The sequence below is a fragment of the Oreochromis niloticus genome, linkage group LG11, assembly GCF_001858045.2.
Source record: "Oreochromis niloticus isolate F11D_XX linkage group LG11, O_niloticus_UMD_NMBU, whole genome shotgun sequence".
Classification (NCBI taxonomy): Eukaryota; Metazoa; Chordata; class Actinopteri; order Cichliformes; family Cichlidae; genus Oreochromis; species Oreochromis niloticus.
In genome coordinates, this window is record NC_031976.2 from 15512494 (window position 1) to 15539408 (window position 26915).

Consider the following 26915-nt stretch of genomic DNA (forward strand, 5'->3'; position numbering starts at 1 on the left):
GTGTCAAAATGGAAGAGAGCCTCCCTCCTGGCACCAGCTTGAAATGCACAATCTGTAACTACACGGCAGATTCTCTTATTACATTCCAGCATCACATCATGTCTCACCTGTCACAGGCGGCCTTCAGATGCAATCACTGCCATATCAGCTTCCAGAGCCACAGGGAACTCTTACAGCATCAGGACTTACACGGGCACGGCAGCAAACTTCACAGGGAAGGTAACGGCACAGAGCACTCCCCCAGGGGGGCGGAGGAAAGCCTCCAGCAGCAGCAGCAGCAGCAGCAGCAGGCCCGCACTGAGCTGGCCAACAGGAAGGACGCTCTGCTCGGAAGTCCCAAAGGGACCCTCAACAAGGAGACCAGCACAGACGGGGAAGCTGACAAGGCTGAGAAGAAGCCCATGCTGTCTGTTCAGAAGGGAGAGGCCCACCCAGGCAGCAAAGCCAGTTTTTCTTACACTAGGATCAAGTCTGAGCCCTCCAGCCCCCGACTGGCCTCCTCCCCTGTGCAGCATAACATGCCTACATTTCCCATGGGCCCCTTCTTGTCTCAGTTTGCGTTCTCCCAAGACATTTCAGTAGTCCCGCAGGCTTCTGAGATTCTGGCTAAAATGTCAGAGCTAGTTCACCGGAGGCTGCGCCATGGAGGGAACAGCTACCCCCCTGTCATCTACAGTCCTCTTATGCCTAAAGGGGCCACCTGTTTTGAATGCAATATCACCTTCAGCAACCTGGACAACTATTTGGTCCACAAAAAGCACTACTGTAACAGCCGCTGGCAGCACATGGCCAAGTCCCCCGACTTCTCTGCCCTCTCGGATAAGGTCCCCGAGGCGGTCAGCCCCAACAGCGGTCACAGTTCTGTTAGCATGTTGGCCGGCTGCCACCCGTCGGAGGCTGACAGCCACCTCATGCAGTCAGCTTGCCTGAACTCCAGCGTGTTGGACATGATCAACGCTGGGGCTAAAGGCCCTGATAAGGATCTAGCAGGACAGGTGAAGAAGGTCTCCACGCCAACTGGGGCTGAGGAGAGGCTGAATGACAAGCAGATGGAGGGGAAGAGCCCCAGCACAGGTTTGGTGGAAAGTGACAACGATCCGACCAAGACGACTTGCGACGCCTGTAATATCACATTCAGTCGTCACGAGACCTACATGGTCCACAAGCAGTACTACTGCGCCACTCGTCATGATCCCCCCATGAAACGCATGCCCACCAACAAGGTGCCCTCCATGCAGAGAACCATGAGGAGCCGCAAGCGCAGGAAGATGTATGAGATGTGTCTCCCTGATCAGGACCACCAGAGGCCCCCTATGGGTCAGCCAGGTTTCCTTGGGGTTCCTCCCATGAACCCTTGCACATCCCAGGAGGCTGTAGAGAGCCTTTCAGACCGCTTCCATCCCCGCTGTGATATGTTCCCAGGTATGGTACCTAAACACCTGGAGGCCTCTCTGACTGTCACCAAACCCGTTCTGGCTCCCAAATGCAACATCGTGGAGCCACAGGAGCTGGACGCTCCCATTGACCTTAGCAAAAAATGCTCGCCGGTATCCGACAAGTCATGTAGCTCTCCCAAAAGACTTTTGGACTATCACGAATGCGCAGTGTGCAAGATAAGTTTTAACAAAGTGGAGAACTACCTGGCGCACAAACAGAACTTTTGCCCCGCAACAGCCGCCGCCACTGCCGCTCAGCAGCAGCAGCAGCAACAGCAACCACAGCAGCAGCAGCCACAACAGCAACAACAGCACAATGAGAGCGGCGGCCTAGAGGCGACCATGTTCCCAGATGTGAAGAGTGAAGGCAGCAGTAACCCGGACGAAGTCTACGATAAGAACCCGGGCAAATGTGAGAAGAATGGCAACGGGAAGGTGATGGTGCAGAATGGGGGCATGTTTCCTCCTCACCTGGGGCCCGTGCCGGGTCTCAAGTCTTTCGCTGAACCCCAGCTCATCCCATCAAAAGATGACAGCAAGAATATGTTTCTGCCCCACTGCCTCTATCCTGGAGCAATAAAGAAGGTCAAAGGTCCTGAGCAAATATCGCCGTATTTTGGGATAAAACCGACTGACTACGGGGGGCCAGCGGTGCAGGGAGAGACTGGTGAACAGGAGCAAAGTGTTAACGGGGGAGGAGGCGCTGGAGGAGGGGAGACGGGAACAACCAGAGAGCAGGCCACACAGCCTGCTGCTAATGGCTGCCCTCACCCTGGCAAGGAACCCCTTCCCCTCCTGCCCAAAAACCGAGGCATGGTCATTGTCAACGGGGGGCACAAGTCCGAGGAGCGTTCAGGCACAGCCCCGCCGCAGCAAGAGAACCAGCCCCAGCCAGACAGCCAGCCCCCCAATCCCTCACCGACGTGGGCCACCGAAAATCAGACCGACTCCAACGAGAACATGTCGCCTTCCTCCAAGTCCCCAAACGAGGAGGCGGCGCCCACAGCCAATAAGGGCGTGAACGGCTCCGGAAGCGGCAAGTACTGCCGCCTCTGTGACATCCAGTTCAACAACCTGTCAAACTTTATTACCCATAAGAAGTTTTACTGTTCGTCACATGCTGCCGAGCATGTAAAATAAGAGAAGACGCGTTCTTCATCCTCCCCCCGCCCCTTCCCCAACACCTTTTCCCCCCTTACTGACTTTTCCTCCTTTCTTTTTTTTTTGGTACACTGTTGTGTCTGGAATAGTGCATCATGCAGTGCTAACCGCTGCTTGTGGACAATCAAGAGAAGCTTCTTCTTTCATCGTTTTAAGACTTACAAATGCAAAACCATTGGTTTAAAAAAAAAAGAAAAGAAAAGAAAAGAAAAAGAAAAATGGATCAAGAATAATATTGGTGCCACTTTCACATTAATTTATTTTACAATCAGTATTAATAGGAGTAGTGATCTTAATTTAAATTCAAAATGAAATTTATATCAGAGTTGTTTGTAATGTTATTGTATAGTCATTCTTGTGTAGCACACATATTGTTTACACTGTAATGTAGGCTCAATGAAACAATAGACAATACAAAAATGAGATGCATTTTAGACACAAAAATAGCTACTGAGGCACTTGTGTATTCTTATTTGCTGTACCAGTTTCTGTATATGGCCAAAATGTCACTTGCAGTTTGCTACTAATGACTTGTTAGCCTTAAAAAGCCGCCGTTTTGGGGGGGTGGGTGGGGGTGATCACCAGGCACAACCCTGCATCTCACATTTTGGCACATACACATGGCTTTGCATACATATGTGGCTGTTTGTCCCTGTCTCTTTTCTTCAACTCAGATGTGGATGTTTTCATGAGGATGGCAGCATTCTTGTATAGTACTCGTATTTCTGTTTGATGATACACTTTGGTCTCCCTTTTTCAAACTTTGCTCTCAATGCAATACTTTGTAAATGAGGGAACATTACTGAAAGCAGTATTACGAAATGGGGACTGTGCATATAATTATTTCTAACCCCATTGGGAATTTAAAAACAAAAAGAGAAAAAAAAAACAAGTTGTACAAGAATTAAGTTTATTGCTGACGAACAAGATGGGTTGGGAGGTCAGTGGGGGATACTGATGTAAAATGATCATTCCAATGTCCTGATTATGGGAGAAAATGTTTCTTAAAACGTTGTTGCTATGCATGTATATGGATGGAATTAAATTCCAGATCTGTTGGAAATTTTTATTTTGATGTGGTGTCATAATTAAACTTAAATCCTCAGGATAAACCAGTGCTTTCTGGTGTTTCTTTCACATGAATCTATACCAAAAACTAAGATCACTGCAGTGTTATTAAAAAAAAGCCCCCCCACGCACACATATATATAAAGATTTATTTTTGAAAAAGATTTGCAGTTTTAAAAAAAAAAGTCCAAAAAACAGGAGATCAGCTATATGCGAGTAAAAAAATGAAGTGATGCAACAGCGCAAGAGGACTCCATGTACCTTCCCTTGTGGCTATAACATGGCAGAATATTAAGACAGAACCAAGTGAGATAAAAAAAATGTATCCGGTTGAGCGGTGACGTGTGTGTGGCCTTTGCATTGATAAGGAATAATGTATTAATTTTTTTGGTACTGGCCAATCAGGTGAAGAGCCTGAAATAACAACTTGAAAGATAAGATGAATCTAAGACAGGAAATACTTCATCACATTGAATACCCTCCAGTTATCTTCAATTAAAAAGCTTCCAATGAAGCAGAGCTCTGCAAAAAAGTGTGTTCTGAAATTGACTGCTTGATGAACCTTAGCAGACGTGTAGACAATCGCTCCAGATTGCTGCAAAGAAATGTTTAAAAAAAAAAAAAAAAGTAACTTGATTGTCTTATTACTCCATTCATGTCTGGAGTGTAGTTACATTTTGGACACGGGTCACTCGCTCTGAGGCTTGGCTTGTCGTTGGTTGACTAGCTTCCTCAGGTGCTGGCTGATGGCAGATGGCTTCTTGTAGATCATTCGCCGGTCTGCTCCTTTTATGTGAATGTGATTGGCCGACGGGTAGGATTCCTCCAGAAACCTCTTTTGAAGCTTCGCTACCATCTGGTGCATGGGGAATATGATTTACCATGTTATTAGAGCATTGTTCAGTCACTGTACCAGACCTAATGATGCAGCATGAAGTTGTGCAGTTACAGTAAAGGCACTCACTCGGTTTAGGTGTTCTGGCATTTGCATGTCAAAGGAGTCCCCCGTGAGCATGCTCACTGATGTCCTGCTGGAGAGGGGCTTAAACTTTGTTATGTCCCTTTGAAAGAAAAAAAGAAAAAAAGAGAATAATAATTTTGTTTAATATTTTTGAAGTTCACTTTGAATTCCACATGCAAATGTGCAAAACCATCCAGAAAAATCTGGGCGAAAAAAAAAAAGCGTCTACATATCTTTGCCATACCTTACTTGAGCTGCACTTTCATTCAGAAAGTAATGCTCATCGACAGCAGCACTTTGGTGCGCAGGGTTACTTTGTAGGTATTTCTGTAGGAACAGAAAAAAACCCCCCCACAAAAGATCAATGCAGGCTAACAAAAACAAAGAATTTCCACAGTTATCAGAAATGTACGGCAGCCCTGAGAGGTCAAATGGACTCCAACTTAAGAAAACACCAGCAAATAGAAAAACGCTGCCAAAGCACATAAAACACACAAACACAGCGGAAATAGAAAAAAAACGGAGAAGGAAAAAAGCGAAGGATTGCACTGAGCCACGCTTAAAAGTTCAGAGTTCATGGAGGTTGTGAGGGAGAAAAGGGCAATGCGAGTTTTAAAATCACGTTTTCCTAACATATTGTAGATACATCTTTGCTGTTTACTGTTAACTTTTTGCTTCTGCACTTCCGTCACGTTATCGTCTCCCCAAAAACTTCAGTTGTGTTTTGTGAGCTTTTGCAGCATTTTTCTCTTTGCTGGTGTTTTCTTAAGTTGGAGCGTGTTTGACCTCTCAGGGCCACCGTACAAAAGAGAACACAAACAAAAAACACGGTTGCTGATGGTCACTATTTAATAAAAACTAAACTAACCATTCAGGTAGATGCGTGCAAACATCCACCGTATCCTTGTTAACCTCATCAAAATTGCACAGGTGAAACATTCTCTCCCCGTTTGAGACTGAAAGCATTTAGTTACTCCAACCAAACACAGATCTGAACAGACCGTTGATTTCTTGAAAATGGGCAGCACAAGTATCTGATCAACTCTGACATTGGCCAACTTGTGATGGCAAAGAAACTGGGTGATAACGTCTGCAATTGTTGCCATGTTGTTCCAGTTTACCTGCCAAAAGTTGCCCAAAGAAGGACAACCTGTGAAACCGGCAGCACGGTCTCAATCAACCGAGGCTCACTGATGTGCAGCAATGTTGGCTTGTGTGGTTAAAAACCACTGCTGAAAGCTCCTATAGAGGGTGCATGTATGAATCGGACAGAACTTAAATGAAGAAAGGTGAGATTAACAGAAGACCTAGTTTGTTGTGATGAATCGCATTTAAAAAATTATTTATACATAAACAGTTCTGTGCAAATTATTAGGCACTAAAAGTAAATATCCTTTCAAGAACCCATGTCACTAATGTGCGAACTAATGTTTGTAAAAATACTGTACACTTCATACAAAGTGCACTTTACACATAAAAACTAAACCAAACTTTCTGCCTGTGTTTTGCCTTTCACATAATTTTTCACATCGGTTGCAGGACTCCCTATTCTTCCGGTGTTCTTTCTGAATCAGTGTTTGGGGTCTTTGTGGTGCTAGTTGATGAATATGATGGGATTGATTGGAGTTGCATGATGGAAAAAAATTCTAAAGAGTCTTTAGAATAACTTAAAAATAACTGTGCAGGTACCCTTACCTGTTGATGGGTAATTGAGCAATTCCAATTAAAGAATTAACAAGTCATTTTTGGGGGCATGTTAATAACCTCACCTTTTCTACCTGTCTTCACATGCCTCTAATCCCATATCAACTCATACAAACCTTTTATGTTTGTCTAAAAACCCAAGATCCCTGGACAAACAGCTCCATGCACAATGCAATGTCTTTCAGTGAGAACAAAAACGCCCCCAACTTCTTTCTTTCCTCCACAGAAAAATTATATTAGCAGAATAATTTGTAAAAGATGGGAAAAGAAGTGATAACGTTTTCTATAGTAAGCCGATCTGAATGCAGCGAAGGCAGTGTCCATCTCATTCAGCAGACCAGCTCAGAGCAGGAACAAACTGATAACACTTCTGAAATCTGCCTCTTGTTCTCAGGCTGAAAAAAGTTCACCACGCTTCAGAATTCACGGGAATTTGCAAAATCGAGCAGAACTCGCCTTTAACTTCATCCGTCACCTGCACGCAATGAAACCAGACACCCTTTGGTGCTTTCATCACTGCGGCAAACAATTCGGGTCTAGTTCAATTAAGCAGCGGTTACATGTACATGCCCTTGAGAAATGGAATGCATGCTATATTGAGTTCGGTGTGTATGTGTGTGTGAGTCTCTGTGTGTACATTATAACCTTCACTAGCCTGTCTAAAAAACCTTTTTCTGTCCTTGGAGAATTCAAGCACAATGATGTCCTTATCTCCTTGGCAACAACTGTAACACTTGAAAAGCTGAAATAGGTCCCTCATCACTGCTGCCATCAAATCGTGGGTGGCTGGCAGCAGAGAACAAGGCGTCTTAACGAACCGTTCTCATTCATCTCCTAGCATACGTCACTGGATCGTACAGACAACTGCAGGAGATGAGTGAGCAGATGTTAGAAAAATGTCACTCAAAGCTCATTAAAGGGTTAAAAAAAAAGAAAAGGAAGCAGGAATTAACTTCTCTCTAATAGTCTGTCTCTAATGTCCCTGACATGACTGTCACGGCCTTTGTTTTTCTGCTAATACAGGCATCAGTGTGTAGAGAGCATTTCTCCGTGCTTTTAAAGATACTGGCTTGTTGTTGTTCATCATCGAAATCCATTACTACCCCCGAGCCTCTGATGTTTTTCAATAGGACGTGGAAATGACTACAGGACTTCATGACAGGCAGAAGTGCCACAGCTGTATGTGTGATTCACAGACAAATCTGAGTATGGACAAATGCAAAATAACCCCTCCTCCCTCCCCTATAGGGGAAAAAACTCATCTGCAATACACAGCAAAAGACGCTTGTAGCTTTTATTAACAGCCTCTTCCTCACACACCGTATGACCTGTCAAAAGGCCAGGTTTTACAATATAGCAGGCATCACGAGATGCAGGGCATCCGCTGCATCGTGTCAGCTCCAGGAGACGGGTTCAATTTCGGTTTATTTAAAATGTCTCTGTCACATCATGCCAAATTCACAGTCTCTGACGTTATGAAGACAAACGCTCCTGCTATCATCACCCACTCGCATCTCTGCTGAGGAGCAGACGCGATTGTTCTCGCACTAGCGCCATCCTGTGGCTGCACGGGAAAACGTGAGAGGGAAAAGATTTAAAATGCCTGAAAGATATCACTTTTTTACTGCTGATTTTAATTCAGTTAAAAGAACACGCACTATAGATGAAAAAGAAGGGGGGAAACGGTATTCAGCCTACAAAGATGGCATGGTATGACAGCACCTCTGTACCCTGCCCATTACTTACATACACCCAAAACGCTTTAAAGTCACACCGGACTCGCTGTGTCACATTCACGCAACACTAAAGCAACATTTCAGTGTTTTAATGTTGAGGACATGCTTCACTGTAGACGCATGTACACTGTATAGTGTGTCAGCCTGACCTGTCGCTGAATGACCTCTTCTGAGACATCCTCGCCTTTCACAGTCGGTTCAATGGCCCCCAGTATGATCAGCATGCGGCTCAGCCCCGTGGCTGCTGAAAACTGCTTGGCTTGGAATGACGGCACCACCTTACCATACCTGAAAAAAATGACAAAACATACAAAACCTTGAGCAGGAGAACAGCTACGGCTTTTTAAAGTCCTGTGGTAACAGCATGACAGTAACCTTTAAAGTAGTGTCATGTTTCTGTCCTCACGAATCCATTCCTAATTGGATATTAATATTTAGCTAGCGTGGCTGCTAAATGCTACATGGTATTAGTTAGCTAGCTTGTTGCAGTAATGTCAGTTCATGGCAGATTATCACATAAAGCAACCTTTTTCATGTTATAAACAATGTTAAAGAGATATGTACAATTTGAAATTCTGTGTTGTGTTCTGTTTAAGTTGGCTTTTTTCTTTGTTCTGTGTTTTTCTTCCGAGAAAAGGACAAAAGAGAAAAACGAAAAATGATTCAAAAGTCCTTACAGTTAAGGCACTCTGTCAATAAAACAGACTATAAGCTACATGCTCTGAACTATAACACAAGAAAGCTAAAAACTGAATCATGTTTGTGAATAAATGTAATTAACAATTTAAATCTGACAGAGCAATCTTTGCTTAAAAACCTGTTGAGCTCACAGATCGAACTGAAGTGAAGAAATTTTACATCCCTGATCATCTGATCACGACCCGTTTCATATTACAACAGTCACACTTTAGACGGTCATCCTCAGAGAACTAATGTTCACAGCTGTAAATGACTGAGATCGTCTTAAACCGCAAAACAGCACGCTAAGGCGCTGAGTGGCGCCGCCATGATTGAGAAAGGCCACACGTAACAACTCACGCGATGTCACACATAATATTTGCTTTTCATCAAGTCTTTTTCAACCATAAATCTTAAAATTTGTCTTTGAAAACATTTGCCTGGGGAATGGGAAATACTGTTTTTTTTTTGTTTTTTTTTTAGCAGGTGAGAGAAGTAGAGCTGCAGGATTTTGTAACTCAGGAGGCCCAATCGGTTTCGGCTCACTGGTGCTCTGAATTGACTGGTTTCAGCTTGCGGAGCCCAATCAATAGTGCCGCTCGCCACTGCTGCCGTACCCCGCACCCTGCGCCTACATAGAGCACGCACACTGTAGATCTGTACCCCTGCACGGACAGACACTCCGGCCTGTTTCAGTCTGATCTGGATCAGATTTCAGCACTGTTATAGCCCTATCTGTTTCAACATCTGAAACACAACTGTGAACAGGTTTTATACATTTTCAGCCCTCAGGTTACACCCTACAAAGGAAAGGTTAAACACTTAAGTATTGATCATTTTACAAATGGAATAATTGGTTTGGGGATTTAAAAAAATAACAGAAATTGTTCATTTTTCAGCTGCAAAATATTAAATTATTAAAACAAAGAATAAAAACCAAACAAACAGGCAAAGCAAGGTATTCAACAGTGTATGACTATCATATACTTCATGTGTTTTCTGGTTTCTGTGGGTCATTCTCAAAATAGGCCGGAGCAAAGTAGACCAATCACTGAAAGAAGGCATTGTTAGATTGACATTTGTGCATTTTCTGCCATTCATTAGGTCAAATGCGTGTGAATTTAGCTCCCTATGGCTACAAAAGAACTACAATTTGAATTTCATCTGAAATTCTAATTTGGCCAATACTTAATGTGTGTTTATATGCTTCCCAGCCACTGCAGGGTCACCAATTGGATTCTTTGAGTCTTTTGGCTATTGCAATTTTGGCTTGTAAACCAGGATCAGATATGAAAAAAAACCCCAACAACAACAAGTCACTACAATACAGCAACAACTTGCCAATCACAAGATAGCAGGGCCATAAAGTATACCCTGCTTTACCTGTATAAAATTAACATCATCTTGTATTTAGTAAGAGTTTAAACTAGCAAGAGAGACCATAATCTCATCAGGAAAATGTCTACTGAGTATTATTATACAAATTTTTAAGGAGAAGGGTCGTTTTCTTTTATGCTGCAGTACACTGAAGGCTGAAGCAAGAAAATTACTATGATCACATCCAATCAATTTGCTGTCTTGCTGCATCTGAAACAGTTGCTTCGAAGTTGAGGGTCTGTGACCGCTCAGGGTCTGTTGCCGTACTTAGAAAGACTTTGGAGCATCAAGGTGATGAAGTCATCATTTCAGTGTGCATGCAAAGCAAGAAGGTTCTAATCCACCAGCTGGGTGGAGCCATTCTGTGTCTCCTTGTGTTTGTGTGGGTTCTCTCCAGGTGCTCTGGCTTCCTCCCACAGTCCAAAGACAAGCAGTTAGTGGCTTAATTGGTGATTCCAAATTGGCCACAGGTGTGAATGGTTGACTGTCTCTCTGTGTTAGCCCTGTGACAGACTGCTGACCTGCCCAGGGTGTACATTGCATCTCGGCCTGTGACAGCTGGAGGTCGAACCCCTGACCTAAAGTTGAAACACGGTGTAGTGTCCCCCCCCCCCCCCCCCACACACACACACACACACACACTCACTCTTATACAACCTTTAGACTCTTGTCATTTAATACATACCTAAGATAAATCAAAAATGTCATCAGCTCTTTTCCACAAACTTACCAATACTTGAATTATAACAACAGCACAAGGTAGCATTGCTTCAAAGAAACTGCACTTCACAACAGGCTTCCTTTATCCTGCTCACATCATATCACCAACACAAACACGCACCTTTCATGTGTAAACTAACCCATCTGACCTGTTGTTGATATGCGGTACCCAAAGAACTGTAGCTTGGCATATCGAGCTCTGCTCCAGCAAAGCACGTCGCCGCTGATTGGTCAGACAAAGCTGATAAATAAGAGCAGAGAAAGCACGATCAACTGCCACCAGCAGCCGTGTAAAGATAACACATCTGCCATATTCACGGCGGAAGAAACGCGCCCTTCGGGTCAATAATGGATACAGACAGAGGGAGAAAAGAAACTACTGCTCTAATTCTCAGTCTTCAGTAGACAGAGAAAACTTTTCAAATCAGACCTCCGGAGAGTGACATTTTGACATTTTCATCTCCCTTTCCACAGTTTTCCCCTGAAGTCATTCTGGCACCACAATTTAGAACTGACTCTTCGACCTGGCTCTTAAGGGACTTCTCATTCTCTGCACATTTTCCACCTGTCACCCTTTTCTTGCCCCTTGGTTCCAAAAATAAAGGAGGAGGGCTGAAAAAAAAAATCTCCCTATCAGCCTTCCAATTCGAATCTGGTCAAATCATTGCTGGGTCTGGCATTGAACATTATTTCAAGGATTCTCCAGCCACCTGTCCTATTCCCTCCTCTTTTTTCCATTTTTAATTCTGCCCCCGAGTGAGGATTATGCGAAGCAAGGCATGCGTGTCAAAGGGAAATTTAGTGGGTAAAGACAGCCAAGATTGGCGGGATGAATTAAACAGATAACGGGAGGAGACGAAGTGGGGGAACCATGTAGAGCAAAACGCCTCACCGATGTTGGTCATTTCAGAGGGGCTCTTTTTTTTTTTTCCTTCTCCCCACAGGAGCGAGGAGGCAATATCTAAATTAATAAAGTGATGAAATGAGTTTGTGCCGTGGACTTTCTGCTGTTTGACTTTCCCATCTGGATTAGTGCAGGCTGAATGGACGCTCTGTTACTTTTGTTACAACTGCGCAATTCACTGTCGGAATTTGGCCCTATAGTGATAAGGCTCCCCTCCTCCTCCTCATTACCATCTCATTTCATATGCAGGGCCTCTGTTACCTGAGAGCCTGCTCACACACAAAACACGAACTATTACACGAGCTTCTGCCAACTATTACAATGAGCACAGAACATTTAAACACGGACTATTACAGAGGGCTCAACTAACTATTACGCCGAAGGAAGATTTCTTAAGAAAAAAGAAAAATGGTAGAGACCATTAGAAAAAGGCAGGCGTATAAACGTGGACGGGGACGTGATGGGGCCTTTATCTCTGACTCTCTCAGTGTAGATTAATCAGCCCAGCCTGAATAAACTGTCCTTTTGTATATATTTTATATGTATCCAAAAAATTTACTAAAACATGGAAATAATATAAAAAAATCTAACATCTGATGAAAAACGAGCCAGTACAGGAAGTGCTATTCCTCTGTTTGCTGAGTCCAGTTTTTCAAGGACAGAAAAAAAAAGTAAGACCTCAGCACAGTGACATTTTGCCACTTCTTACGTTGTATTTGCGACACATTAAAAAACAAGTGAGGTAACCTTTACATTTTAACCCGACCTTTATGAAACAGACATGCTCCTTGTGTTGTGCAGCACTACTCACATTTAAACTGTTTCCAACATACTTCAATACATAGAAATGAATCACACCCGGACATTTCTACCTTTAACATTCAACAATCGGGTTTTATGTTTGATTCTTATAATGTTTCATCATCTTTTACAGCAAACCTGGACAATAATTACAGTGCTTCACTAGTTCAACCTTTATTCCATAATAGATTTAAATCATTTTTCACTGGAAATTCTACACACAATGCCCCATAATGAGAAAAAAGTTTGCTTGAAATGTATTAACAATATAAAATAGAAATATGACATCCACATAAATATTCACACACCATGCCATGACAAAATTCTCTGGTCTGATGAAACACAGATTGAACACTTTGACCTGAATGATGAGCGTCATGTCTCTGGTGCTGCTTATCATCTGGCCAACATCATCCTTACTGTAAAGTGTGATGGTGGCAGCATCATGGAGCTAGTCAGGGTTGAGGGAAAGATGAGTGCAGCAATGTACAAAGACATCCTTGATGATAACCTGCTCCAGAGTGCTCTGGATCTCAGACAGGGGCAAAGGTTCTAACAGGACACCAACCCTAAACATGCAGCCAACATAACAAAGAAGTGACCTCTCTGTGAATGTCCTTCAGTGGCCCAGCCAGAGCCCAGACTTGAACCTGATTGAAGATCTCTGGAGAGATCTCAAAATGGTTGTGCACTGACACTCCCCCATCCAAGCTGATGAGAGAGTCTGCAAAGAAGAATGAGAGAAACTGCCGAAAAAGAAATAGGTGAGCAGAGCTCGTAGCATCATATTTAGAAAGACATTAGGCTGTAATTGCAGCCAAAAGTGCTGCAACAAAGTACCGAACAAAGGTTATTGATACTAATGTACACTGTTTTATATTTTGAAAACATTTGCAAGAACTTCAACCAAACCTTTTCAGTTTGTATTACGAGGTCTCGTGTGCAGAATTTTAAAGTGAAAAGAAAATGAGATCCATGTTGGAATAAGGCTGTAACATGACTAAATGTTAAACAAGTGAAGTGCTGTGAATACTCTCTGGACATACTGCACGTTAAAAGAGACAGTACACTAGCTTTAGGTAGCTAAGAAAAACAACATAAGGATCCGCTGACGTTCACTGACATAGTAAAAGCATTCCAGCTAGATTTTCTGTTGCTAACCAATTTCATATTAAAGTCCCTCAACTCCACTGAGCATGCATGCAAACAGCAGAGATTCACGACACTTTCAACTATGTGCTGGCAGATATTTTTACTCATTATTGTTTTAAAGGCGTAGGTCAGAGCACTGTTATTCTTGTCTTACTGCATCCATAATGGAAAACTGAGTATGAGATGCTGATTCTGTCCATACTCTGTTTTCAGAACAACTTTTTGAGTTTTTATATATTTTGATTTTTTCCCCCCAAAATCAGATTTGACTAGTGATTCTATACATGCAGCTTTTTGTTATTGTTGTTTATTTCCAGTGCCATTAAGCTCGAAAATTAAAAACGTTCATTTAAATACTGGATTCAATAACTATACAAATAAGTGCCCAGAGGCATTACCAAGATGGTTGCCAGGTTATGTGACATCCTACTTTTCATTTTGAACATTTCACCTTTTCAAATGAATAACATATAACAATAATATAAACATTGTCTTCAACCAGTCCTCAATATCCATGATTTCCTTTCAACTCTGGAAGCTAGTTCATCTCACTTGATTACCAACCAATCATTTGTACGAGACACACTTTGGTACCTCGCAAACAAAACATTTTCTTAAGTGTTAAGAATCCTTCCAAACAGGAAATAAGAGCATAATAACTTGGAATAATTGTCTAAATTAAAAGGAAAAGTGAAACATCGACATGTAATACCGAGCACAACCACAAGGTGTCAATGTTGCACCATGGTCAGTTCCCTGCCTGCTCCCTGCATCAATACTATAGGTTACACTGGGGTAAATACACAGGGGCCAGGACAGCCCTGTTTCATTAGTGCAGCATAACAGCAATAGTTACGGTTACAGTGGTTCTAATTACAATTAACTGGCATTGCTGACTCATCGGGGATTCAGTGAACAGCTGAGTCAGGGAAAGACAGCAGGAAGCTCTTGCCACAATGGGAGCCATTTCAGAACCACAGTGTGATTCATAATGAATGACACACTTATGAAGCAAAGGATAAGAACCCATGCTGTATATGTGAAGAAACTGCGTTGTGTAACTTGACTAGCCTTATTATCATGTCACAAAACATACCACAAGACATATTTCCTCATATTAAATATAGTCGCTGCTCCCTTCCCTTGCTCCCACCATACAGCAGCCCGGGGCTGGGTGGTTGCTGCCAATCTCAGCTGAGGATCCCCGAGGAGGTTTTAGAGCAGGGCTGTGCTCCAGTGAGTTATTGAACGCAAACTGACGCTGAAAGCGAACAGGCTCTGAGGGGGCAAGTGGGTATGTCGTCACTGCTGCTGCTGTTTACCAACGAAGGAAAAAGGAGACAGGGAGCAAGAGAGCTCAGAGATTACATAACGCCACTTAAAGTATTAAATTAACTGCTGTAGCAATCTGAGTATAATTGCAAGGTTTAAATATCACAATAAGGGAAGGGACCATACAGAAGTAGGGGGGAGGAGAGAAAATTCTGTTATGCCTGTAAATTTATCCACTAACGAAGTGCAGGGTGGACGGATGGAAACACTTCGACTGAACCTGTCTGGCTTATAAATCACGCCAGCAGCAGCTGTGAGTGGCCGAAGGGTCGTCAATCAAAACGACAGTCATACGCCGCCCGTCATACAGAGCAGGCTCCAGGTGAGCCGCGAAACGTGTCTAACTGCTGCACAACGCGGCACACTGTGTGGCCAGCAGTGTGTGATGTGCAAATATAGAGTACGTGCATGCATAAATGTTTGTGTTATCATGACTCGGAGTCTGTCTGTGTCCGTGCTTTGTGGAGAATATTAAGGAGCAGCGGGATGATGAATGGTGCGCAAAGTGTCATTTTCACTTTGGGACTCCTAACTCACTCAGGGTTAGATCCAGGCCCGCTGCCACAGCTGTCAGGCCCACACTGAGACACTCTACAGAACAACCTCGTTCTATATCACACGTGTGCACATCTGGCTGCAGAAAGACAGGAGTGTGTAAAACCACAGCAAAATTCCAGCTTTAAATGCAGCATTATTAGTGTAACTGTTTTGGTGGTACTTAAAACCAACTCTGCTGTTATCTGTCTCATTCCAGCTGGAATCTCTGATCATTAAATGGCCATCTAGAGAGTCAGGGCAGTCTGACTGTCAACAGAGTTTTCATCCATAATTACAGAGCGAGAAAAGAGAGGAAATGAGAAAAAACAGACAACACGGACAAACGAGAGGACTGTAACCGAGGCAGAGTTTGTGCATTCGGTCTTTCTCAAAGAAGTGCTTGCTCAGCAAAAAATGTATGAGGTGTTAAAAAGAGAAGAATCACCATTTAGATTCTTTACAGATATGATACTTGATTCATGAAACAAAAGAACTTGAGTGACTGTCTAAAATTGTCTCATGGTGACATTGATGAAATAAGAGCAACCCGCACTTTGGATAAAAAGCTTATTGGGGATAAACAGGTCAAATATGTCTCCTCTATTCAAACCAATTTCCTAGTCGAGTGTTTGGATTAAGCTGAAAAAAACCAAAGCAAAAGGAATGACATGACTGATGGGATAACCTCAGATTGCTCAGAGGATTCAAGGGTGTGTCAACTACTAACCACCGGGCTAAAAATGGACGCCAATCAAGTTCAAACTGGACGAAGTGATAGACTCGGGGAAGTTAAGAGACTTAGATAAGAGCTCGAAGCATCATAGTGAATTCCTGTGGATCAAGGATCAGGAACTCGTCATGAAAAAAATTGGGAACATTTCTAAAAAAAACTACCACTGTGTACATAAATGAGGACTTTTATGAATGACTGAGGAAGAAAAGATCTGAACTTTTACCTGCCTTGTTGTGTGTTGTTGGATGTGTCTTGTGGTGTGTGTGAGCACACGAAGGACAAATTCCTATAAACCGTGTTGTTGAAATGGCTACAGGAAGTTTGAACTTGACGCTGGAGCAAAGGGCAGTTATGCTGTAAGCAGCTACGATTGGCCCTTTGTAAAAGAAACCTTGGTGGTTCATCTTAATATAATAATACTAAAATCAGGATACCAGTGGAATTAAACTATAAGCTATCAGACATCTTTAAAAGAAAAGTTTAAAAATTGCTCATCTGAATATGTGTAGCCTTCAAAATAAGGTGCAAGAATTAAGTGCTGTGCTATCTGAAAATGCTTAATGTATTATTTACCTATAAATACACCAGTAGTTGATATTGAGGTAGGATTACAGGGATTGGTATAAACAGAGAGGATTGGAATAAATATAGAGAAGGTATATTGAAAAAATATTGACTCCTTTGGAATTAGATGGCAGTAACGTATCTGAAAAAATTAGGACGGCAGCAACAAATGGCTGGAAAAGTAAGTTGTACTAAAAGAAAACATCTTGCAACTAATTACTTTAATTGGCAACATGTCAGTCACATGAGTGGGTACCAAAAGAACATCTTAGAGAGGTCAGTTTCATTAACTGCAAAAAAGCATATCTCTAAAATTGTGGAACAATTTCAGAATGATTTTCTTTGAATATCGCTTCATTGACACTGAGTGCCCATGATCTTAATGCCCTGAGACAGCACTGTATTAAAAATGGGCATGATTATGTCATGGAGATCACTACATGGGATCACATCACTGTCAGTAAACATTCAGTATTCAGACCAGTCAGTGATGTAATGCTGCTGTTATGGATTAAATAGAAAATAAAAGATTATCAGATTTTTTCAGTCTACTTTTGCTGTCTATGAAAAAACAGGCTTTATATTCAAAGTCTAGATAAAGCAAGCCCAAAGCCACGCCTCAGAAATGCATTTCACACTCAATCTATTAACATGCTCACATAAATAGATACTGACGAGTTTGGTTTAAATGAAAGAAATAAGGCTCTTTTTCAGATGGAAAGATGCAAATGATTCTCTGCTCACACTGGTGAAACAAAAACGGACGGTGCCGAGTGACCCCGACCCGTGGCTGGCTTTTGTGCCGAATGCAATTTGTCCAGACGTACGCCGAGGCTTCTCCTAATCTCACTGATAGACCCTCCGCTTGATTTTTCATCGGGCGGTGTTATCTATGCTCGCAAGCAAATGAGACACATGCTGCGACATCTGCAGCCCAAAATCCCAAGTAAGAAAGCTGACCCTTTACAACAAGTGTGCAAAAGCAAACGCCTACACGCGCGCGCACAAACACACACACAGCATTCTCAGGAGATGGTGCTGATTCATTTTGTAGGACGTAACAGAACTCATTTTGGGAGAGAGCCTCTGTTAATGAGCTGGTCTTTGATGTGTAAATCCTCCAGTCCCAGAGCAAAGCTGATACGGTCTCCCCACAATCCTGCTCAGGTGCAGTCCTGCTCCCTCCTGCATTACTTATCTTGTCCACCAAATAAGGTAAGACCTCGTACAGCTAATAAATCTACATCTAAGACGGAGAAAACATGCAAGTTTGTGAAACAAACAAAAAAACAAGGTAAATGTTGAAGTAATGCAAGAATGTCAGTGGTGTGGTGACGCTGTTGCGAGCGATGCTTTGTGTCTTCGTGCAGTTTCCCTCATTCCTACTTAGTCATCCATGGAAATCAAAGCACAGATGATGGAACTGTTTTTTTAAACTGACTAAATGTAAGTCTTTGGAGAAGCAATATATAAATGAAATCAGCCATAGAGTAATTGGATCGTTGCTGCCGTGTCATGTACCCAGTGAAATGAATGCCTATTAATCAGAGGATAATTGAACACATACCCCTGATAAATGGTGCTGCTCCACTTTGAGTCCCGTACAAATTAGGCCATTTTCAGGGATCCATTTCTTATCTGCCTTCACTCATCCTTATACAGGCTGTGGCCTAATACTGACAGACAGAGCAGTGGTTGCAAGATTTCTTGGGAACAACTAAATAACCTTCCTTTTACTATCCTGTTATTTACATTCTTTACGTCTGCATCTGTATTTGCCTCTCCTTGCATCCTTTATTAATTATATCTGTGCAAAGATATAAGAGCAGAATTTTTGCACAGGAAACGAAGATGTGATAAACATGTTCATTTGCCAATTTAAAACCTTTGATGGTAACTTGTGGTTCTCCAAGGCTCAGTATTAGGCTAGTTTATTTTATGCTAAAACAATGCACTCCCCCAAAATTATTATTTTTGTACGATTCAAATTAATATTATTGGGGCATAAATCTAGAATTACTTTTGGATAACTGTGAAAAATTACAAGCGAGTTTGATTTTTAATAAGGCCAGAATTTAATTAAGATTCAACTAATCAACTCTGGTAAAAAATAAAAAAAACGTTATTTTTATAAAGCTAATTTCTATTCAGTTATGTTAATGAAAGCATGTCTAAAGTATAAAATTATGGTGGAAACAATTTATACCAAAGCAAATGTACCACAGTACTTGTATAAAATCATGGACTTCTTTAATCAAGCTTCAGTGTACACCAATCATCCACATCTAAACCAGGTGACGTGAATAACACTGATCACCTCATACAGCTCAACGCTCTGCTGGGAAACTTTGGGTCCTGGCATTCACCTGGACGGGACGGGGCTCATAATCTAGATCCACTGCTAAATACAATCCAAAAAGCAGGGGTGTTTATCAAGATCCAACCAAAAATGTAAGCATCTAAAAGTCAGACAATTGGCAGCTTAAGAAAAAAGAAATTATTATAATTTCTATGAGAAGTCTTCAAGATTTCTCCAGGTGACTATTCGATGCTGTCATTTGGACGGTGGATGCCTTCTAAATCAAGATGACCCCACACTCCTTCAACAATGTTGAGGTCGGGACTCTGGGGAGGCCAATCCATGATTGATAGTGTTTGGTAGCAATTGTGTGTTTTTCTATCCAGATATGCTTTTATTGCGTTGACATAAAGTGTGGGGTCACTGTCATACTGAAAAATCAAGCTGTTGCCAATCACACACTTTCCAGATCTGCATGGTGGATCAAAATCTGAATGTACTTTTTACACTCATAATTCAATTTTGGCAACTGTCAAATAATAATGGATTTCATTTATATAGCGCTTTTCTAAACACCCAAAGCGCTTTACAATTCCACTATTCATTCACTCTCACATTCACACACTGGTGCAGGCAGACCACAGTTGTAGCCACAGCTGCCCTGGGGCAGACTGACAGAAGCGAGGCTGCCATATCGCGCCATCGGCCCCTCTGGCCAACACCAGTAGGCGGTAGGGTAAAGTGTCCTGCCCAAGGACACAACGACCAGGACAGAGAGAGCTGGGGGATCGAACCAGCAACCTTCCGGTTACAGATGAGCTTCCCAACCACCTGAACCAAATCTTGTCATCGCTCCATCAGACTTTTTCTTACTGACTTTCAGTCCAATTCTTGTGTAATGAGGCCTTTTTTCCTTGTTTCACTTCCTTAAGAATGGCTTCCTGACAGCCACTGAGACCATTTCTGATGAAGCTTCAGTGAACAATAGAACGATCAACTGAGGATCCAGATGAGTATCTCAGGGTCTGTGTCAGGTCTTTGCTGGATTTTCTTCTATTTCTTAAGTACACACTTTTAGGTTCTGCAGATAGGGTTTTCAGACATTTCTTTTGTCCTCCACTTGTCCAGTTTCTTCATTATTTTACGCACTGCACACCATGCCAAGACAAGCTGAGTTTTCGGCTAATAGCTCTTTGGCAATCACTTGCAAACAGACAATCTTAATGTTGTTCAAAAATGTTCGAAATGCAAAAAAAATGATGCATTTTACAACAAGCTGCTAGTATATAGGCTGTTGGGTTCTTTGTTGTCTGTTATGTGGACACACCACACTGGTTCACTCCTTTAGTTAGAACCATTCAATCATGCTTGAATGACTCACTGGTCCATCTGAAGTGGCTTAACAAACAAAAACAGATTTTTAAATATATTTAACATTTGACTCTGACTGAAATGGTCGGATTCAAGGGTTGGACTGTGAGTGAGTGAAAAAGCAGCCAATGTCTAAAGAAATAGTTCTTCAGAAAGTCTGAAGAACTATTGTTCAAGACCACGTAAAGAAAAAAAAAATACATATATATATATATAAATACATTTCAAATCATTTACCAATGAAACAATAATGTCTATCAGGTTTTGAGCATTAAATTCTGTTTTGTACGTGGTGACAACAAATACACTAAAACTGCACTCCAGAGATTTGTTTATCGTGCAGCCATCCCAGCTTAATGTGGCAAAATTGTACATCTGATTAATTATAATCTCTTCAGCAGAGAAATACCTTTTAATGGCCACACTCCATGCTCCGCACTGCATACCTGTTACCAACAGTCCTGCTCTGAACTCTTGCTTATCATTAATAACAACCAACCCCCCACTTAACACCTCACGTATGATAATTAATGCATAATGAGATATATGCTGTGACACTGACTTGACATGTATCTCGCTTGGAGGATTAAAGCAGAGCTATTCCACTGTCTGTCACTCAGTTCCGACCACCACCCCAACCCCGGCTTCCCCCTCATCTGTTCCCTGCTCAAGTGAGTGCAATCAGTTAATGAGTTTCTTTGGCCTCTAATTAATCACGCTAATGAGCCCCACCCATTAAAGATAATCAACTGTTCTTGCCATAAATGCCAATAAGGGAAGAGTTTGACTCGCTAGCGCCTCTGCCTCCCTTCCCCTCATGTTAATCCTCTTTTTTCTTGATACAGTTCCCTTTTTTTCACCTCTTCCCTGCCTCTCGCTTTTTTATCTGCCTCCTCTCTGCCCCTCAGAGCTGTTATCATCCTTCTCGCTCCCTTTTCCACGCTCCTCTTTTCTCAATCTTCTTTCCCACTCCACATCCCTTCCCAGTTTTTGCTTCTTCGACATGTTTCCATCTTCTCTCTCTCTCACTCTCCTTTGCATCTTTACTTTTTTTTCTTCTTCCAACTCGGTCCTCTGAAGCCTTCCACTACAAACTCACCAGTACTCCTTCCACTTGTCCTCTTCAAAAATGTCCTCTGGGATGGGATCAATCAGCACCAGGTCTGACACTTGCCTGAGGACAACAAGAGGACACACACACACAGTCGGATGAAGAACGACTCATTGACTACTCTTGTCCACTTTACCCTCCTGGCCTGGGAAGTAATGAGCGCGAGATGGATGGCGCCATCTCGTCTGTCTTCCTGGAGATTTGTCCCCACAGACAGATGACCACACGCACACACCAGATCCCGAGGTAATATTTCCATTTGGAAAGGTGTCATCCACTCACCACTTCTTAATTTTCTCCCTTAACAGCAGCAACATTGTGCCTGATTGAATCCTAAATCTTTCAACCCTGGTACGGGCTACTTGTCACGTTAATCACCTCGTTGTCTCTGAAAAGGGTGAGTCATGTGAGATGATGGGAACGTATACTGGGATATATTTTAACATGTGAGGTCAGAACTCCTAAATCTCTATCAACCAATTTTAAAATGAGCTTTCTTTAAATTTTGCTGAGGACATGAAGGACTCTTAAATAGTAACACACATTTTATTTTTTGTCTTATCTTTAGCATGACATTCATTACCACCAGCGCTGTGCTTTACTTTAAGTCAGTTCCTGACACAGTAGGCTGGTAGTGCAGTACGTCTTAATCCACAGTATACAGTCGTCTCTAACATATAGCATGGACACACACATTATCTTGTCATTTTTCCCCCTCGTGGTGGCTTCACTTCTTTTAGACTAACTAATGCAGCACCCAGAAGATTTTTTTAAATAAATAGTCAGGTACTTGATTTATTATTTCACTCTGACAAAGTTGGGGGACTTGCAAGATACAGATTAAAAGTAAAGTAAAGTTGTACATTTTTCAAGTTTTTATTTTGTGTGATTTAATCAGCCGCTAAAATTCCCAAAATAAGTCATTTAAATTTGGCCCTTATCCCCCTCAAGGACATCTTCTGCCACGGGTCCAGGCACTTTCCAAAGGAGCTGCTCCCTAGAAGCCCCTTTCTAACCATTTTCACTTTGTAGGCTACCCTGCGATTTCACCACGGACCTTAAATGTGGGCTTAAAGCAAACATCCAGCTTCCTTTAGAACTGCAAATTTAATTTAAATTTGTCCAATTTTTCCAAATGTCACACAAAAAGTGATAATGGCTGATGATGAGAGCTGGTTCTCCGGCTACAACCCTGAAATTTTCAGGCATGCAGTCTTACTGGAAAGATGTGGCTGTATATATTCATCTCTGAAATTGCTGTTAGAAGAGATTTTATCATAAAATGATAGTTTGTTCCATAAAATTGCCTCTAACAGCTGATGACAGAAAGCAACAACGCCAATTTTTACCCTCCTCTCCCCTCCCCACCTCTGTAATCATCTTCATTCATCATGGTCAATCTTCACAGATTGGGACCAAAACCATTCCAACCATCAGTAAACAACCATGGCAGAAAGTGTTTTACATCACATTTAAACTAATGATGCGAATGTTAAGAAAGTTACCTACACATCTCCATAATCAGCTTTCCTTTAAAGCTTTTTAAGAGCACAGATCAATGAAATTCTTGTACTAATATACACAACTGACAACTCTGGCTTTCTGAGGGTTTTTAAGTTTTTAGTTATCACACTTCTTCATCTAAAACAGCAGCTGTGGTGAAAGTGGCCTTGCTATTAATGCTGCTTTCTTATGCTATGAAGCAAGTTCAACATAGCCAGGATTTCTTCATGTTAGCTGTGCACACTCGTATAAAGTGCTGTCACTACAGCCTGTTCAATGCATTCAGGTCTACTCTCTCCCACTGATGGAGGAGATGTGGAAATCACTTCAGTTTGTGGCCAGATCAGAGTCAAATAAAGTCTGAATATTCCTTTCAACAAATAGCTTCCAAACAGACCGATCAATAGTCAAATGTAATTTTGGTTCCCAACTCAATTCATTTTGCAAAGTAAACTTGGCAGAAAATTAGTACCAAACACAAAAACACATTCAGGTATTTTCTTCTGCACCAACTGCATGACTGCATGTATAAAATGCATTACTTCAGCAGACAATTCATGTTGTACTTACAGACGATTTAAACGAAAAAACAACAAACTAAATCTAAAGTTTTTAAACAGACCATCCCGCTACTCCATAATGTAATACCGGCATCACTGTGTTTAATCTGACCAAACTGATGTAACTCTGAGAAAACACTGAGTGGTGTGGGGGGAGGATTAGACGCCAATCCTCATCCAAAATCCTCAGTTTCGGTTCTGCAGTACTTACACATCATGAATGTGGGTGTAGAATCTGCTGTTGAGTGCGCCAAGCTCAGAGCCCACCAGGATGAAGGGCCCGACTATCCCAGCAGCCCCCAGAAGCCGGTGCAGATCATCCACCATCCTGGAAGACAGCGACACTCGTGAGCTTCTGCACACAACAAGGACGCACCGCAAACTGGGCCACCATATCTGTTTAGCTAGGTGGCACTACAGTAATGTCATTTAATGTCATTAATTTCTAATCTGCTTCCATCATTATTATATTAAGAGGCAAAAATAATCTCAATAAGAGAAAAGGCAAAAGGGCATCAGTTCTATCTTACAATAAAGAATGTAAACAGTTAAAAAGAAAATCAGATCAGCAGTATCTTTAGTTTTCTGATGTCTAATTTTCCAGATCTGGCACCAAAATAAACAGCACTGCTGAAAAACCCAAATGACAGCATAACGGAGGGGGACTGCTGGCTCGCTTCCACTGCAAAACACCGCAGGAAAAACAATCACCAGCAAACTTATATCATCAGGGGGAGCATCATCATTACATGAGGCGCAGCAACTCCTCTGCGAGAGCCATCTGCTCGTCCCGGGTTTGTTGTGCTAATAAATCAAACCCGAGGTGTCACACTGAAATGAAGAGATTTCACAAGACTCACAGGGTTAAGGTTAGGGAGTCATCACACCTCTTCAGATATTGAAACCCAGGAAATTGATTGCTTGCACCTCAAACAGGCAGCCGACCACTTCCCCCGGGCCGGACGCCAAGGTAAACTAGACTGCTGACCGTCGGCAAATCACGGCTGCTCATTCCTTAGGCAGATTTAAGGCTCGACAAATGTATTACGATGTCAGAGAGAGGATGATTAGAGCCCAATCCTGTGGCTGCGTGACGCAGGGGAGGCCTGGAGTGTGTTCAGCAGGATGTGCACACATCAGTCTCTGGCTAGAACATTAATGAGAAGTCCCGAACAGCTACTTTATCAAAGTAATACTGATTCCCTGTGAATATTTACTCTGCTATGGCAAACGCACCGAGTGAAATCTGCAATGTTATTGTACTACAGCGCAACAGGCCGGGTTCTTTGCTTTGTGTCACATCTAAGAAGCAAGGTGTTTCTTTTTGGAAACAGAGTTAAATGTTAAATAAAATAGTTGTCTAAAAAGGTCTCTTTTTCCAGCAGGTAAAACCAAACCAAACCAAACAAAAGAAATGCTTTATAAGGATTGTTCTCCTTCAGTGCAAGAGACAAAAAAAGGCCTATTTTTGCTCAGTGGTTAAAATTAATGCCTGACACTGCCTGTTGCCAAGAAACCTTTAAAGGGTTTTCTCTCTTCTTGTAATAGATAGAAAAGTAAAATATTCCCCATTTTCTTTCTTTCCGTTTTCTTTGATTTATTCAGTCGATAATCATGTGAAAAAGAAAGTGTACACAGGACAACTGTGCAGTCCTCTGGAAAAAGTACACCCCATGATCCATTATCTTGTAGAGCACAGTTCCAAAGAAGTTGGATGAATGGTTATTATTACAGATGATTAAAATTACAATTAAGTTACCTCTGACGGTTTGCCCGCTGTCTTTTCTCATTACTTTACTGGCCTCACTTATTATACTTCAATATTCAACCTGTTCTTCATCAATTCTTATTTTTGTGTTGTCTTGTCCTGTTTTAGTTGTTTTTGCTTGTGAAAATTATCAGAACTGAAATGAAAAAGAATCTATGGTAAAATGTTTCATTTGGAAGAATTTGGAATGATTATTCCCGTTATCAGAAAACAAATCTTAAACATTCTTTATAGCATCCAAATGTGAAGGCTTCTCTCTGCTTTTCTCTGTGCTCCAAGCAATTTGACACACTGGTGACTTGGCCTTTGGGAATGCCCAGGTTACCAATATTTCTCTGTTCTATGGTCTGTTAACACAACTATCCAATCAGCCAATCCCATGGCAGCAAGTCATGCAAATGAGTGGTAATACACCATGTAGACATGGACATGTAAGGTTGGTCAAAATAACCTGAAGTTCAAATTGAGATTCATAATAGGGAAGAAAGGTGACTTTCAACATGGCATGGTTGTTGATGACAGGTTTTCGTCATAAAATGTTGGCTGAGGGAGGAAGCTGCATTGCCCACACAGACATGAGAAGAGAACGTGACAACGCCACACAGAAAAGCCTCAGGGGAGATTTAAAACCAGGAATGAGGCGACAGTGCTAACCGGTCCGCTGGGTCAACAAAGTCAGCAGTGCTTGCTTATTCAAACCTAAAAAATAAACCTAAATAAAAACATACCAAAGTGAAAGCACCCGCTCTGCTTTCACCTCAGACAGTGTTCTGTAATAACGCTCCTTTCCAGAGTCTGCTATTGTTGCTGGAAGCGCGCTTGCCTTGGACCCCATTAGAAATTGTAGCATCTCTCTCCCATAGCTCCCAGTAGCTGGAGCTTGTCAAGCTGAGTAGCCAGCAGCTTCTTCTGTTTGTTTACCCATTGTGGGTAACACTCTGGTATAATGGGAAACTGATGGGAGGTTAGCATGCTAGAAAAGCTGCTGCTGTCTCTGCTTTCACTCTGACTCAGATCAGTCACGAGCCTCATCATATCATCATAACAGGTAAGTTTTCTCCTACTGACCACCTTGGCCAACATGTGTGATGTAGAGCAGAGTAGTGTGAAAAGGTTTTAAATAACTCCTTTAGCATTCTAGCAAGGAGAGAAGTCATCAACCGTGGGTTTATAATAAAACGGGCATTCAAAATCTCATATCACTTTCCCTCTTGCGCCGCTGAGAAACAGTGTCCTGACACCGATACAAACATTACATGAGGTCGCCATAGAAACTGAAAAGGTGCCATTAAACCAGGTATGTTCCACACAGATGCTGGCTTCCTACAATCAGTATTACAGAAAATTTGGCCTACATCATCTTTTAAAGTTATACAAATTGATTTTACAAATACAACAACAGCCGATAAATGAGACGGGAGGCCCGCAAGTGAAAAACA

The 26915-nt window shown here is 42.1% G+C and overlaps 2 protein-coding genes across 4 annotated transcripts in view; one reads left to right on the forward strand and one right to left on the reverse strand.

Annotated features, from left to right (window-relative positions):
• zfpm2a (zinc finger protein, FOG family member 2a) overlaps window positions 1–3709 on the forward strand; it is a 121116-nt gene extending 117407 nt beyond the window's left edge. For both annotated transcript variants that reach the window (XM_005472533.4, XM_013276489.3), the window contains exon 8: window positions 1–3709. In XM_005472533.4, coding sequence (XP_005472590.1) covers window positions 1–2576 — 2576 coding nt within the window. In that variant the 3' untranslated portion in view covers window positions 2577–3709.
• Window positions 3550–26915, reverse strand: part of si:dkey-122a22.2 (uncharacterized) — a 26089-nt gene continuing 2723 nt past the window's right edge. For both annotated transcript variants that reach the window (XM_019364950.2, XM_019364949.2), the window contains 6 exons: window positions 23920–24036; window positions 21634–21708; window positions 8216–8354; window positions 4871–4953; window positions 4630–4726; window positions 3550–4521 (listed from right to left, as the gene is read on the reverse strand). In XM_019364950.2, the coding sequence (XP_019220495.1) occupies window positions 4354–4521; window positions 4630–4726; window positions 4871–4953; window positions 8216–8354; window positions 21634–21708; window positions 23920–24036 (679 nt within the window). In that variant the 3' untranslated portion in view covers window positions 3550–4353. The remainder of the gene's footprint in view (window positions 4522–4629; window positions 4727–4870; window positions 4954–8215; window positions 8355–21633; window positions 21709–23919; window positions 24037–26915) is intronic.